Here is a 14,945-nt window from a genome sequence, read left to right as displayed (position 1 = left end):
TTAAGAGCCCGGTAGATTTCCCAGTTCTATACTGCAAAGCTGAAAGCTGGACTCACACTGGATGCCAAGTTCAGCTCTACAGATGTGCATAATAATTCTAGGATTTCCTTTTTTCCTGAACCCAACACAATTCTGCTGAAAAGCAGGAAGGTGTTTTATAAATCAATGTTTATCTGGGAATGAGTGGCTGGAGCTTTGCAGTTCCACACAGAGTACACATATACTGTTTTTAGGAGGAGATGCACATCCATTTAGGAATCTTTAAAGGCAAAAATGTCCAACTAAATAATACTTCTATTTGAGGTAGCCTGTTTGACAAAGAGACAGAAGACTGCCCATGAAAATATGGGGATCAGTTGTTATTATCTCAAATATATCTGATGGGTTTGGGTTGTTATTCCACAGCCCTGTGCCATTTATTCCATAGAGGTCAGAGAAGGTGAGAATTCAGTGGCAAACAGCTGAATTGATTATATGACATGCTTATCAAAAAGTTGCACTAGTTGTGATCAACCCAGCACATTTTAGGTTTTGCATAAATACATCTAATGCATCTCAGAATATTCCTGTTCAGCAAAGTCATTTTTTCATTTTTTTTCTGAACATAAAAATCTCAAGCAATCCACCCCAAGTTCATCCATGTTTTTGAGAGGTACTAACCTGAATGTATGTGGCAGAGATGCTGCTGTCCATGTGGAGTTTCCAGAAGGCTGGAATTGGACAAGTGACCTGCACAGACTTGTGTTTTGCAGATTTCTCCTCCCCTTCTATCACAGTGTATGCTTATATTCCCTATTGGGGGTCAAAGTTTCTACATTATATATCCACAGTGCCCAGCCTGGCAGCTGCTTGACTTCCCCAGACTGGTTCTCTTCAAGATGAAAGCCTGACACTTAAGAAGTGCCAAGGGAGGAAATATTACCTCCCAGCTTCCTCAGATGAGTGCTGTGAAAAGGTAGAAGTCATCAGTGGGCAGACTGCTGTTCTAAATAAGGCACTTTGTGCTCTTATTTCTGGCTTTGAGAGTTAATGATACTGTTTATAATGTATTGTGGCTTTCATCCAATGCCCCTGGAAACCACCAAAAAGGCTCTGATGACTTCAATCATAGTTTGATCACAAAGATGCCATTGCTTGGTTTTGCTGCCAATGAGGTGCTTGGCATAGTGCTGCTCCTGCTCTCACATACATCAGATACATACATCCACTGTCCTCACAAGCAGTGCTTTACAGGGGTGAGGTATAATCCCTGATGACATAAATAGGTTACCTTTTCCTGGGTGTGGGCAGGAGGCTGGATTCCTGGTGATCTGTTGTGACTGTTCTGGTAAATGGTTTACTTCTCTTCTCTTAGTAAATGTAAAATAAGCATTTGTCTGGATTCTCTTAAAGCCTTGAGTTTAAAACTGTAGTAGATTTTTTGGATTAGCAATTGTAGAGACCTGTAAGACTTCAGTAGTTGATCTTCCTGCTCTAAAGGCAACAATTTAAAAATATTGTTATTCCCTGATAGTAACAATTCTCATTAAACAAACAAAAGAAAAAGAGCCGACTGTGAAAGCTTAAATAGCCGTATTTTTGTGTGTGTATGGTTTTGTTTTGTTTTTTCAGCTACTTCAGAGGGAATAAAATGACGTTTATTTGGTCCAAAAGATAAACCATGGCAGCTCAGACAGGGCATAACCTTGGGTGGTGAAGACCTTTGGGTGTTGAGTGAGTGTGGCTTTGTGTGCTAATCTCAGCTACATCAGCATGTGACAGATATGCCCCCAAGGTGAAAAACCACAGGGCCATGAACACCTTCCTAGAGGAGGCTTTGAAGAGAAAAGGAATGCCAGATAGCTGTGTCTTGCCAAGGTGTCATGCACTGAGTATAGCTTTGCACCATGTCACTTGACCTCTTCCAGAGATCCTGGATTAGCTGTTGGATGAAGGACAACCCCTTTCCCAAACTTGTTAGTCCACAACTGCACTAACACAGCCAGGCTCCAAGGTAGCAGGTAGTCATGGGGCTACACATACATGCAAAACATCTCTTTTTAGTGCCTTTGAGCTAGCTCTGAGGTAGCTCAGCATTGCACAGCAGGCATTATCTAAAATGGCCTTTGGAGTACTGAGGATCATGCTTTAGGATTTGTCTGCCTGTGACCCATATTATGTTTGTGAACACTTGGGAAGATCTGTGTTTAATATAAATGTGTATGGAATGTCCGAAGTTTCATGACTTCCAAGGCTTCAGATGTGTGGTGTGTGGCAGGGCAAAACTGAAACAATCCGTGTCTTGAAAAATAACTGTCTGAAAAAATCTGTGCTGCTGCTTCCTTATCTCTAGGCCTGTGGCATACATGGACTTATGTCATCCTGCTGAAGGAGAGTACACCCCTGTTTGGCATGTTTCTTCTCTTTTATCTGTTCCCTGCTCCTGAGGAGAGAGAGCATGAACTGAGCTACAGCCTCTTCTGCCCCTAAATTGGTTACTGATTAACCATATGGATTAGGCACAAATCCTTCTGAGTCAGGAATTCTTTCTCTAGAAAATGAACATGTAAACATTGAGCATAAAGTATGTTCATAAAATGTTGCATTTTAATGATTCTCAGTCACTCATTCCTATTGTCATGTCTATTACAACTGACCCATAAAAAAGGAGTCTCCTTTCCAAGGTGTCTCTCCATAGTGCTGTGCAGAAAATCTGTTAGCTGTAACTGTGTCTCTGTTAATTAGTGTCCTGATTGATTTTAGTTGTTTGGGTTTGGGTTTGTTTGGGGTTTTTTTGGCTGAAAGTAATCATTAAATGCAGAAGAACTGACCATAACTCTGAGTGACCTAAAAGGGCACTTCTAAGGAAATAACTAATTAATCTAAAATTTTTTAGCTTTTTCTGGCCCATACTACATTGCTTGCTATAAATCATGATGCAGCCTCCTTCCAGACAAATTCATTAAAATCCCCTTAAAATTGTACTTATGTTTAAAAGGGCTTTTGGTACAATTTAATGTCTAAGAGAGAGAGGAGGATGGAAATGGAAATGTGCCACATGAGCAGATGTCCAGCTGGGAAATATCATTAATGATTAGGCTGTGCAGCCAGAACTGGTGTTAACAGCACATGCATGCTTTAAGGACTTATAGAACTGAGCTACATATTAATACTTGTTTTTTCCTCTTTCTTGTTTCTTATACCAGAGAAACGTGAATCTTGTCTTTTTCCAGTATAATTCCAGTGTAATTACACAGAAATCATTCAATGAAAATAAATGCAGACCACCACATCTACATAATATTAAAGCCAACTATTACATGATTTTCAATTTTTCACCTCTCTTAGAGTGCAGGTGTCAGTTCTATAAAGCTCAAAAATGTCCTTATTTACTGTATTGCAGGTCAGCTCTTCAGAGGGAAGCAGCAACACCTCATCATGGAAAAGCTATGTAGCCATCAAAGGATTAGTGCAAGCTCCTGCTCGGGGTTCGGGTTTTTCTCCCATTAGAGATTACCTCATGATTAGCAAGCTGGGAGGCACTGGTGAACATGAGTATTTGTAATTCTTTTATATAAAAATACTGCCACTATTGTCACCAGTTTATTTTTGAGCATTGAGTGTATGTTCCTGTTGCAGCACCAGTTTAACCAGAATGTTCCTTGGAAATAATTTTGATTGTGATGTTTTAGAAAATGATCAGCTATCAGCTGTGAACATTAAAAGGCTGAGAACACAGAGAAGAAATAGACTGCACAAGAACAAGTTTAATCCTAGAAACACCTGGCTCCTTGGATAAATATAAGCTTCTTCATACTCCAGTAGTTTTGCAGTAAAGCTACAATCCTACAATCTACGTGATGAGCTCAAACAAAGCAAGAGACCTGCTTGGAAAAGGAAAAAACACATGGTCGGATAATAGATGCAGAATGAAAGAATCTGAGAGATTGAAGGTACCAAAAAGTTGCGTCAGAATTTTTGCAGACAGTTTTCAAACTCTGTGAATCACCAGTGATCTCAGATGCTTAATTTCAGTGGAGAAGTAGTAAAAAACCACAAAACAATGCACACACCCTTCCTGAACTGGTGTTTTCAGGAGATTCTGTGTGTTTAGAAATCCATGTTCTGAAATGCTGCCTAGAATTGCCTGGATTTTTATGCATACTGCTACTACCTACAAGCATTAAAAAAGTATTTTCCCAGTCATGACGCTGGGCCCTCGATGCTGGAAGACAGTGGCACTGAGTGGTACAACCCTGATTTTCTCTTGTAAGTGACCTAGGTTTGTGCCAAGAAACACAGGTTGAGATGGTTCTCCTACCATTCTGAATAGGATTCAAGGACTTTGGAAAAATGCAGCAGAGCCAGTCTCCGAAGAAGTACCCTCAGACTTTGCCAAAGTCATGGTGCTTTTAACTGAACTGTTCTCATCGTATATACAGGGGCCTGGGTCAGTTCCAGTACAAAATTAAAGAACTGGGCACTTCCTACTTTTCTCTTGGAACTTGGTCCTCTGCTCAATTAACACATCAGTGTTTGGGCCAGACCCCAATTGCACGGCTCAGCAGTGCTGTCATTTTCCTGGCACAGGGCTCCAGGCAGTGCTGGGGCCAAGGAAGAGGAGGCAGGGAGGGCATGGAAGCACTGACTCCCAGAGACACCTCAGCAGGAGGCAGAGCACAGGGCCAGAGGCACTAACCTGACTCCTAAGGAGTCCTAGAGCAGGATGTGAGGTCCCACTCTTCGAATTTGGGACTTAGCTGTAGGTGGCTGCATGAAACCTGCTCACATGGACTCCTGCTGGGCACCCATGTGTGACCAGAGTCTGGGCTAAGCTTCAGCTGAGTGCTGTGGCCAGGAAGAGAACTGAGGAGCCTGGGAGGTTTGGTGACTCCGTTCTGTCACTGGTGTTCACTGGAGATGAAGGCTGAAATCCTTGGGTTTTGTCTGGTCTTATGCCAAGCAGAAGACATGGAAATTCAAGCAATATGGAGAAGAGCAAGCAGCTCTCAGTTGTGACAGGCCTGTCCTCTCAGAAAGAGCTGAGTGTGTAGTTCAAATAAAACAACTTCTTTCAGAGTAGGAAAAAGTCAGTAAATCACCCTTCTCAGATTTGGGGGATACAACTGAAGTAGGGAAAACAGACTTACAAAATAGCTTACTGAAAATGCATGCAAATTGTACTGCTTTATCCTTCAGGATTCAAAGTTTCTCTCAAATGCTTTAGGGGCTGGAGGGTCCACATCTAAGAGTCCTTAACTGACTCTTACCTTCTTGGATTTTTTAAAAGTCTCTGAAATTTGCTTACCCTTTCTTTCTTTTCTTTTCCAAAGCTGGGAACCTGAGCTTCACTCACCCTGAGTGTCCAGTTACATGAATGTTCCAAGAGCAAAAAGGAAACTATTTTTGTGTCATTTAGCTCATCTAGCAACTATTCCTGCTGATGGCAGCAAAACATTTACCTGTTGCCAGCTAAGAGCAGGAGGAGCTGGGTGGTGAGGGCTCTCCCTCCTCTGAAAAAAAAAAAAAAAAGCAAAAAAAAAAAAAGCACCTTGGTTTACAGAACAGCTTGAAAGGTTTACAGAACAGCTTGAAAGGCTCAGGTGAGCAGGTCAGATTCCAGCAGTGCCAAAGGTGGCAGCCCTGCCTGGGATGGCTGGGGGCCAGCAGTGCCTGCAGTGGGAGTTGCACAAGTGGGTGCACAGCTCCTCTGTGCTCTGCAGGGGTCTGTGACCCCTGTGTCAGCAGATGCTGCTCTCCTCGACCCCAGGCCAAAGACCTTCAGGGATTTCACCATCAGAGGAGAGCCCTGCCTTGGGATGAGGAGCTGTGTGTGGAAGTTCGTCTGGAGCTGTCCCCTGCACCCCCTGCCATGGCCTGTGCATGGGCTGCACTTGTGGCACCCAGTCATTTGTAGAGAAATACTGCACTGTTTTCATGAGGAGGTGTTTTAAATATGTCTGGAAAGTGCAGAGGAGCAGTGTGAGAAGTTATACAGGGAAAGGTGTATTTCTTGATACCATACCTTACATGCATGTCTAGGACCTGATTATGACTTTCACTGCCAAGAGACACTGTGTTCTTTGTGTTAAAGAACTGTATTTATTCATATAAAGGCACATTGATGGTGCAAATGCATAATTGATAATCAATGTAATTAGGTACATTACATATACACCTGTATTATTTCAGGTATCTGCTTCAAAAATATGGGGCATTCAGTGTTCATTAGAGCATTTTATAACTAAAAAATATAAATTGCATGGAAACAGGCCACCCACCTTTGTGGGAATTCCTGCCTCAGCACAATGAGACAGAGGTGATGAGATGCACATTCAAAGAAGCCCTTCTAGAGCTGCATCTCTGCTTTGCTAACACTCCCTGTTATACAGGTGTGTTCCAGCTGCAGGTGTGGGATAAGCCCTTAGGTGTGCCTGGGAATGGTGGCCTGGGAGCACCTGCCTGAGCTCTGTTCTGAATCAAGCCAGCTGAACTCTGCTCAGCACATGTTCTGTTTTCACTGGAGCCTCTGGGAAATGACAATCAATTCTTGCTTTTCACTGACTGCTTTTCTGCCCAATGACTGCATCAAACTTGATCTCATACATCTTCTTCAGAAGGTTCAGGGCGCGTTCTGGAAACACCCTGAAAGAGACAGTGACATGAAATTAAACGTGGGATAGAAACTTAAATTATGGGAAAAAGTGGCACTGTAGGTGAGGGAAGAGCTGGTCTGGGAGCAGAATGCATGGTCATACATGGACTGAGACAGCCTCTTAAACTTGGCATCATTTCCCAAGGACATGTAGCCCTCATCAATCTCTGACAAGTTTTAACTCCAATCCCACCCATCTCTTTCTATGACAATTCCAGGACAGCTCTGTACTAACCATGATTTGGCTGCAGTAATTCTGCAGAATCCAGGAAGTTTTCATACTGAACATAGACATTTGCTTTCTCTTTGCAACAGAACCCTTTTAAAGCAATTTCCCAGCCTTCATGGCCTCAATCTTTGGTGTTGACTTAGAGAAATAAACACGCAGGTCCTCATCTCATTCTGGGACTATGCTGGGGTGGCTGTTTCAGAGAATATGGTGGCCTTTAGAGAAGTGGAGTTATGCACTGACACCAGTCACCTGAAGCAAGTTGTTCTATGCAGGAGCCTGTGAGAGGGCTCAAAAAATCTCTGTATGACGTCTGCTGCTGTCACTGGAAAGAACCGCTGCATTACTAAATACTTTGTGATATGTCCTACAAGAAAACTTAATCTTGAATCAGATATTACAAGTCTGAGGGTGGTACACTCACCAAGTTACAGTTGATACATTTTTTTGCCCTACTCACCTTTCAAACAGTAAAGCAATGCCCTGATTTGATGGAACAAAAACCATTTTCTGGTTGGTCACTATTCCTTCCATCAGAGTTTCTACAACTTCTTCAACCTCCAAAATCTTTCCAAGCCTACACAGGAAAGCAAACACATAAGAGTTGCAGAGATAAGAGGGGTTGGTACCAGCTGATCTAGGAGGCTTCACAAATGCACAAACTCAGGTAATTCAAACGCAACAATTACAGGGGTAAAAGGGCACTGCAGATTTTCTTTAGCCAGTGATACACACTGTTGTTATACAGCCAGTTGGAACAGAGGCCTAAAGCTGGGGATAATATGCAGTGCCTTGATGCAAAGAAGGAAGCACAGGAATGCAGAGTATTGAAAATTACCTTGCACTGGGGTTTTTGACAAATCCAGTGTTGATAAAAACTGGACAAAGGCAAGTTGTTTTTATTCCATCCTTTCCCAGGGCAGCCAGCTCCTCTGTCAGAGCTTTATGGAATCCAACTGCAGCAAACTTGCTTGAGCTGCAGGAAGAGAAAAAGAACAAATGAGAAGGCAGAAATCCTGTTTCCACCTTTCTATCACTGCAAATGGCCTAAGCCATCCTATACATACAGTACAGGTTAGTATGCAAAAACCTCCAAATAATGTAATCCAGCTGAGAGGCAGAGCAAGGACTATTCTAACTTTGCCTGTGCCAGAGTGTAGTGCTGGACGAGATAGTGAAACTTACGGAGTAATTGTGGAAAGCGGACAGGATATGAAGAGGCAGAGAAAACAGGCAGGAAAACATCAGGGAAACTTCAAAAACATTAACAAGTGTGTGTCAATCAATGCAGATCCCATTTTTCCCATGAGAGAAGATTCTTGGAATTAATGCATCCTGAATGTCTGAAAGTAAGTAGGTTGGCAGGGTAGAAATGGAGATTAACCTTTGACTATTTATTGTACCATACAAGAACATCTAAAATCAATTGTCTGTCCTTTGAAATAGAGGGATATTATGCAAGCAAAACTGAGGGCAACCTGCCACACAAATAGGTGTGGCCTTTAAGTTGAAACGAATTCCAAAGGAAAGAGACGTCACATGACTATTCTTTCGTACAAATTTTTCTGACCTAATAACTTGGAAATTTCTGATAGGAAAAACACTTTTTTAAAAAAAAATTAAGCAAGCTGATTTCAAAATCACTTACCAATATGCCACCATGTAAGGAATCACAAAATGACCTGCTGCTGAAGCCACTGTGACAATGTGCCCATAGTTGTTGTTCATCATGACTGGCAGAAAAGCTCGCGTGGTCTTGGAAGTCATTTAAACCAAGAGGCAAAAATACAGGGGGCAGGAAGAAGGAAAAGAACATTATTTTCTTAGGCATACTCAGCACTGACCCTCAATGTCATTCACTAGGTGGCCAAAGCTATCCCTAAAGCTGTGAGCTGCACAGCACCTCAGATTCCCAGAGCCCCAGGGATACCTGCTCTCTGACCAGAGGTGCAGCCGGCAACCTGCTCTCCAAAGGTTTCAGCAGCTGGCTATAAACAGGAGATGGTTTTCACACCTTTCCTTTGCTGTTTTCAAGGTTTCAGGTGCCAGTAGAAATGCTGGCAGGGTCTCACCCCCAGCACGTACAATAAATCATTTGTCAACCCATGGCTTCTCTTCTCTTCTGCCACAAACAAGCATTGCTGAAAGCCTCCCACCCTGTCAGCCCCACGACTCCTCTGACAGAGGCCAGTGCATGCTGCAGGTGAGGCTGTCCCCAGCCAGCTCACATCAGCAAGAGGCCATTCCAGGTTCCCAGCACACAGCCTGCTTTGTGCCTCCGTGCTATACAGGGATTTGGTAATTCACTGCTAATAACGGTTGGTCTAAATGTGCCTCCTCAATGACACTCCCAAAAAACTGTAGCTACAGATGGTGCTGGTCCTTACCCACATGTGACCCAGAATGTTGACTTCAAACATCTTTTCTATCTGGTGTTCCTGAGTCGAGAGAAAGTCAGCAGCTGTAATAACACCAGCATTGTTCACCAGGATGGTCACATCCCCAATATCCTTCTTCACCTTTTGGAGAGAAAACAAAAGCCCAAAATTGTGTCTGTCACTCAGGGGAAGAAACAAGTATGCAAGCGTGGGGAAGATGAGCCATAACTAATTAAATTCTTAACAATGTATCTTTAAGGGAGAGGAAGATCATGCCACATTTCCAGATATGGCATGACAGGAACTTTGCAGTAGAGCCATGAAATCTGGTGTAGAACTGATTCTTCCCCATTAATTAATGCCACTATTTACTGTGTTCCAAAAACTGTGCCCAGTTTGGACTGTGTAGTCACAGTTGGGACCATGAGGTAGAGACTGTTTCGAGGCAGCTGGACCACAGCCATTACAATAAAATGTTCCATATGTCCTCAGTGCTATGTTCCTTCAGAGGCTAGAGCCCTAGAAATCAAATTTGCCAATAGGATGTGATATGCTGGAGCCTCCCAAATAGGATGAGACTGGCTGTGCTCCTGGAAATGCTACAGCACTCTGTGTGCAGAGAGCAGCGAGGAGTGGGGAGTTTCCAAGGGCTTGCAGGATTTGTGTGCAAGCCCTCTTCTCTAGATGCCCTGCCTTCTCTGGAAATCAGGCATGGTTGGGAAAGCCTTTGGCCATGCCCCTGCTGCCCCACCTTGTCTGCAGTGCTGTAGATCTCCTCCCGTTTGCTGCAGTCCACCACAAAGGTTTGAACAGTGGCTCCCAGCTTCTGGCATTCTGCTGCCGTCTCCTCAACGCCGTGCTGGAAGAGGCAGAGAGAAAGACACGGTGCACAGCTGAGCAGCAGAGGCTGAAGATGTGCCTGGATTGAGCAACCACTGCCCAGCCCCAGAACAGCTCATGGCTACCCAGGGAAAGAGCTCTGGGTGGGGTTGCTGAAAGGGACGGGCATTCCAGCTGGATATTTTGGACCTGTGTAGTGTGATAGCCGGGAAGCAACTCGCAGAATCATGGAATGGTTTGGGTTGGAAGGGACCTTAAAGATCATACAGTTCCAAGCCCCTCCTTGCAATGGGCAGGACACTAGACCAAGTTTTCAGAGCTCCATTCAATCTGGCCTTGAACATTTCCAGGCATGAGGCATCCATAAACTTCTCTGGGCAACTTGTTCCAGTACCTCAGCATCCTCACAGTAAAGAATTTCGTCCTAATATCCAATCTAAACCTCCTCTCTTTCAGTTTGAAGCCATTTTCCTCTGTCCTGTCACTACAGGCTGTTGGAAATTCCCTCTCTCCAGCTTTCTGTAAGCCCTTTTACATACTGGAAGGTTGCAATTAGGTCACTCTGAACCCATAGTTTTTCCAGGCTGAACAATCCCAATCTCTCAGCCTTAGGAATGTGGCAACAAGAGTGAATTTGGCTTGGTAAGGCACACGCAGCAGCAGAAAGAGGACACACGGTGCCTATCACAGCACAGCAGGCAGCACTGTGAGTGTAAACAGAGCTCGTGCAATACAAGCCTGGCTGACACCCTGAGGCGTGGAGAGTGGCTCTATGTGTTTCTGTATTCAGTGCTGGGTGTGAGAAGAGCCACAGTTTTATTGGGACTGGCTGAGATGGAATTCATTTCCTCATAGCATCCTCACAGTGCTGCACTTTGCACTGGTTACTAGGAAGCTGTTGATAACACACACATTTTTTGGCTGCTGCTGAGTAGTGCTGGCACAGCATCAGTGCTCTGTTCCCAACATTCCCCGCCCCATCAGTAAAGCCAGGGAGGGGACACAATTAGGAAAGCAGAGCAAAACTGACCAAAGGGATATTCCATATCATATGATGACAAAAGCCAAGAAAGAGAAAGAAGAGGAGGGGCATCTGGTATTTACAATATTTGCCTTCTGGAGCATGCACTTCCCAGCATTTGGGCGGTCATCTCTTGCTAATGGGAAACAGAGGAATAAAATATTTGTTTTCTCTTTGCTTCTATGCACACAGTCTTTCAGCTTTGCTTTTAGCAAACTGCTTTACCTCAACTTACAAGTCATGGCTTCCCATGTTATTTCCTCTACCCAGTCCGGCTGAGAAGAGGGAGTGATAGAGCAGCTTGGTGGGCACCTGGCATGAAGCCAAGGTCAACCCCACCACAACAGTGCACAGTGCAGAGAGACTTTCCTTACAGAATTGCACTTGACACACACAGAACAGAAGCTTCCCTCTGTCACTATATCAGCTCACTAGGCCAAAGCAGGAGTGATTTCCCTGTTGTCTTGTCCACAAGTGCCAGAAGGCTGTGCCAGTGAGACCATGTCCTAGGGTTTGTTTTGCAGCTTCGGGATGACACAATCAACTGCTCTGCTGACCCTGTGTGTCAGAAACAGAAAGCTCAGCCTTCCTCCCTCCCTGTTGCATCTACACCCAGCGCTTTGCCTGGATCCCTTCTGAATGCCATGCTGCATGTTTGTATCTGCCCATCCTCCTCTTGCCAAGGTCCTTTAGGCGTGCAGCTGCCCAGAGGGCAGCAGGGCTCACACACAGCCCGGCACAGCGATGCTGCTGACGGGAGCGCAGAGAAAACACATCTCCCAGCAATGCGCACACAACCCCCGAGGCTACAGAGGGAACAAGTGCAGGCAGAGCTGCTCCTCTCTGCAAACAGCCTTCTGGTCCCAGCGCGCTTTCTCTGCCAGCCCAGGCAGCGGCTGCACCAGCAGCTCCCTGAGCGCTTCCGTCCCTCCCGCAGCTGCTCTGCCCGCTGCTGCCTGCTCCCTGCCGAGCAGCACCGGGTGCCGGAGGGACCAGAGCCCCACATCCTCTGCTGCCAGCGGGGCCAAAGCCCCTCGTGGCGCTCAGCAGCATCCCAGCGGGAGCCGACGGGAGCGGGCTGGGAGGAGGCGATGGGGCTGCAATGTGGTGCTGCCCTTCCGACGGCCCTAAATCCCCCGGAGTGCACCCGGAGGTCACGGAGTGAGGACACGAGTGTGCCATTACCTTATTGATGTCCCACAGCACCAGCCTGCTCCGGCGCTTGGCGAACTCCAAGGCGGTCGCTCTCCCGACGCCATGGCCAGCGCCCGTGATGAGCACCAGTTCCCCGCTGAGAGACTTTCTCCTGGCAGGCACGAAGAGCTTCACAAAAGCCTCCAGGTAGGAGTAGAGGAGCGTGACCAGGAACAGGAGAACCTCCACAAACAGATTCATTGTTTTCCCGGAGCTCTTTTGAGGACGGAACCGAACTTTAATCCCGTTTAAGGAGACGCAGGTTGTTGATTTACCCTCTGCCCGTCTCAGTGCGCGCCGCTGGTCCCGTTCGCTCCCGCAGGATCCACCCCCGCACCGCCCGCTGCTCCGCCCAGCTATCCCATTCTGAGCTCCCGGTGTCCCATTCTGAGCTCCCGATGTCCCACCCTGAGCTCTCGGTCTTCCATTCTGAGCTCCCGGTGTCCCACCCTGAGCTCCCGGTGTCTCTGTGCCGGTGCGGAGGAGCTGCAGTCTATGCTCGCAGAACCGTGCTCGCCCTGCAGCGCACGGGACGTGCCGGGCGTGGATAAAAAATGCGTTTTTTAGGACGTTATCGGACCTCTTGGCTGAGGAAAACACAGACGATGGAGGTGTGCAAGCCCCTCTGTGTTCTGCCCTTGGTTTTGATCAGTCAGTCGCCCCCGACTGTTCATTCTCTGCTTTGTGTGTCCCCACGCAGGTGGCAGTGCCTTTCTGTCCCTTTCTCCGGCCCTTGTATCAAGGAAGAAGCAAAACATGTTCTTGTTCGTCATTTGCTGCAGGTGGAAAAGGGACGGAAGTGGCAATAAAATTGCTCATTCGGTTAGTGACAAAAGCATCTTGAAGTTCCATTCAACTCTGGATTGTAATTATTTTCATTTTTTGTGCTTTGTGCCTGTCGAGCTGCTCAGTGCCGTGAGGTCCTAGAGCAGTTTTCTTCACAGTCCTTCCTTCCATTGCATCTCTGTGCATTGTCAGCAGGCTTTGTCCCCCACCATCCTCTTCCAGGTCCCTTAAGGAAAGCTGAATGAGACATGTCTTTTCAACTCCTAAAACTCCACAGGTGAGCTCTTGCCTAGCTCACCTTACCTTGTTTTTCTTATTGTGTCTTTTATTTAGTTATTCATACTCAGACCTTCCATCTTATGCTGCAGCTTCTTAATTTCCGTAAGTCCTGTGAAAAATGGAATTAAATTGCATGAATTGCATAATTTTTATCTAATTTAGTCTAAATCACACAACTCACACTTAGACTCACTTGTGAGTATGCAGAACCTTAAGCAGAACAGGAATGCTTATAGGAGAAAAGTACTTCCAGGTGTTTTTTCCAGCTCTATCAGTGTAACTGCATGGCCTTTCCTGAAAGGATTGCTGATCTTACTCCTTTGCTTTCAGTTAGAAAAACTGATGTATCACAGTCATGTTCATCATTTTATCTAAGGATATTCTTGAGCTGCTTAGGGAAGTGTGAAGGGTTCACGAACACCTAACAACTGACCAAAATTGTGTCCAGTTAAGATTACAGTTTTTGAAAAGTATTATTTTTGTCCTGGTAGTTTGCTTGCAGCTTACCTTATCAGTGAGAGACTGGGTCAATTCCAGCACAAAGTTAAAGAACTGGGCACTTCCTACTTTTCTCTTGGAACTTGATTCTCTGCTCAATTAACACATCAGTGTTTGGGCCAGACCCCAATTGCACGGCTCAGCAGTGCTGTCATTTTCCTGGCACAGGGCTCCAGGCAGTGCTGGGGCCAAGGAAGAGGAGGCAGGGAGGGCATGGAAGCACTGACTCCCAGAGACACCTCAGCAGGAGGCAGAGCACAGGGCCAGAGGCACTAACCTGACTCCTAAGGAGTCCTAGAGCAGGGTGTGAGGTCCCACTCTTCGAATTTGGGACTTAGCTGTAGGTGGCTGCATGAAACCTGCTCACTGGACTCCTGCTGGGCACCCATGTGTGACCAGAGTCTGGGCTAAGCTTCAGCTGAGTGCTGTGGCCAGGAAGAGAACTGAGGAGCCTGGGAGGTTTGGTGACTCCGTTCTGTCACTGGTGTTCACTGGAGATGAAGGCTGAAATCCTTGGGTTTTGTCTGGTCTTATGCCAAGCAGAAGACACGGAAATTCAAGCAATATGGAGAAGAGCAAGCAGCTCTCAGTTGTGACAGGCCTGTCCTCTCAGAAAGAGCTGAGTATGTAGTTCAAATAAAAGTAGGACAAAACAACTTCTTTCAGAGTAGGCAAAAGTCACTAAATCACTCTTCTCAGATTTGGGGGATACGACTGAGGCACATTGTCACAGTGGCTTCAGCAGCAGGTCATTTTGTGATTCCTTACATGGTGACTTACTGGTAAATGATTTTGAAATCAGCTTGCTTAATTTTAAAAAACTTAATTGTGTTTTTTCCATCACAAATTTCCAAGTTATTAGATCTGACTGAATCGTCAGCAAAATTTGTACGAAAGAATAGTCATGTGACATCTCTTTCCTTTAGAATTCGTTTCAACTTAAGGGCCACACCTATTTGTGTGGCAGGTTGCCCTCAGTTTTGCTTGCATAATATCCCTCTATTTCCAAGGACAGAACATTGATTTTAGATTAAATTAGACTTTTTGATTCCTCACTAGGTAAGAATATGTGGAAGTGAACATAAT

General features: G+C 45.4%; 1 protein-coding gene across 1 annotated transcript; it reads right to left on the bottom strand.

Moving 5' to 3' along the window:
* Positions 1 to 6,061: 6,061 nt before the first annotated feature.
* Positions 6,062 to 12,659, bottom strand: LOC106854821 (estradiol 17-beta-dehydrogenase 11-like). The gene is made up of 7 exons (XM_088164124.1): positions 12,288 to 12,659; positions 9,993 to 10,100; positions 9,251 to 9,382; positions 8,512 to 8,618; positions 7,702 to 7,839; positions 7,324 to 7,440; positions 6,062 to 6,624 (listed from the first exon to the last, which is right to left on the bottom strand). The coding sequence occupies exons 1-7, from the start codon at positions 12,495 to 12,497 to the stop codon at positions 6,537 to 6,539; spliced, it is 900 nt and encodes a 299-aa protein (XP_088020250.1). The 5' UTR covers positions 12,498 to 12,659; the 3' UTR covers positions 6,062 to 6,536.
* Between the last annotated feature and the right edge of the window lie 2,286 nt (positions 12,660 to 14,945).

Source organism: Sturnus vulgaris, chromosome 4 (genome assembly GCF_052056855.1).
Source record: "Sturnus vulgaris isolate bStuVul1 chromosome 4, bStuVul1.hap1, whole genome shotgun sequence".
In the NCBI taxonomy this organism is placed as follows: Eukaryota; Metazoa; Chordata; class Aves; order Passeriformes; family Sturnidae; genus Sturnus; species Sturnus vulgaris.
This window is presented reverse-complemented; position numbering and strand designations above follow the sequence as displayed.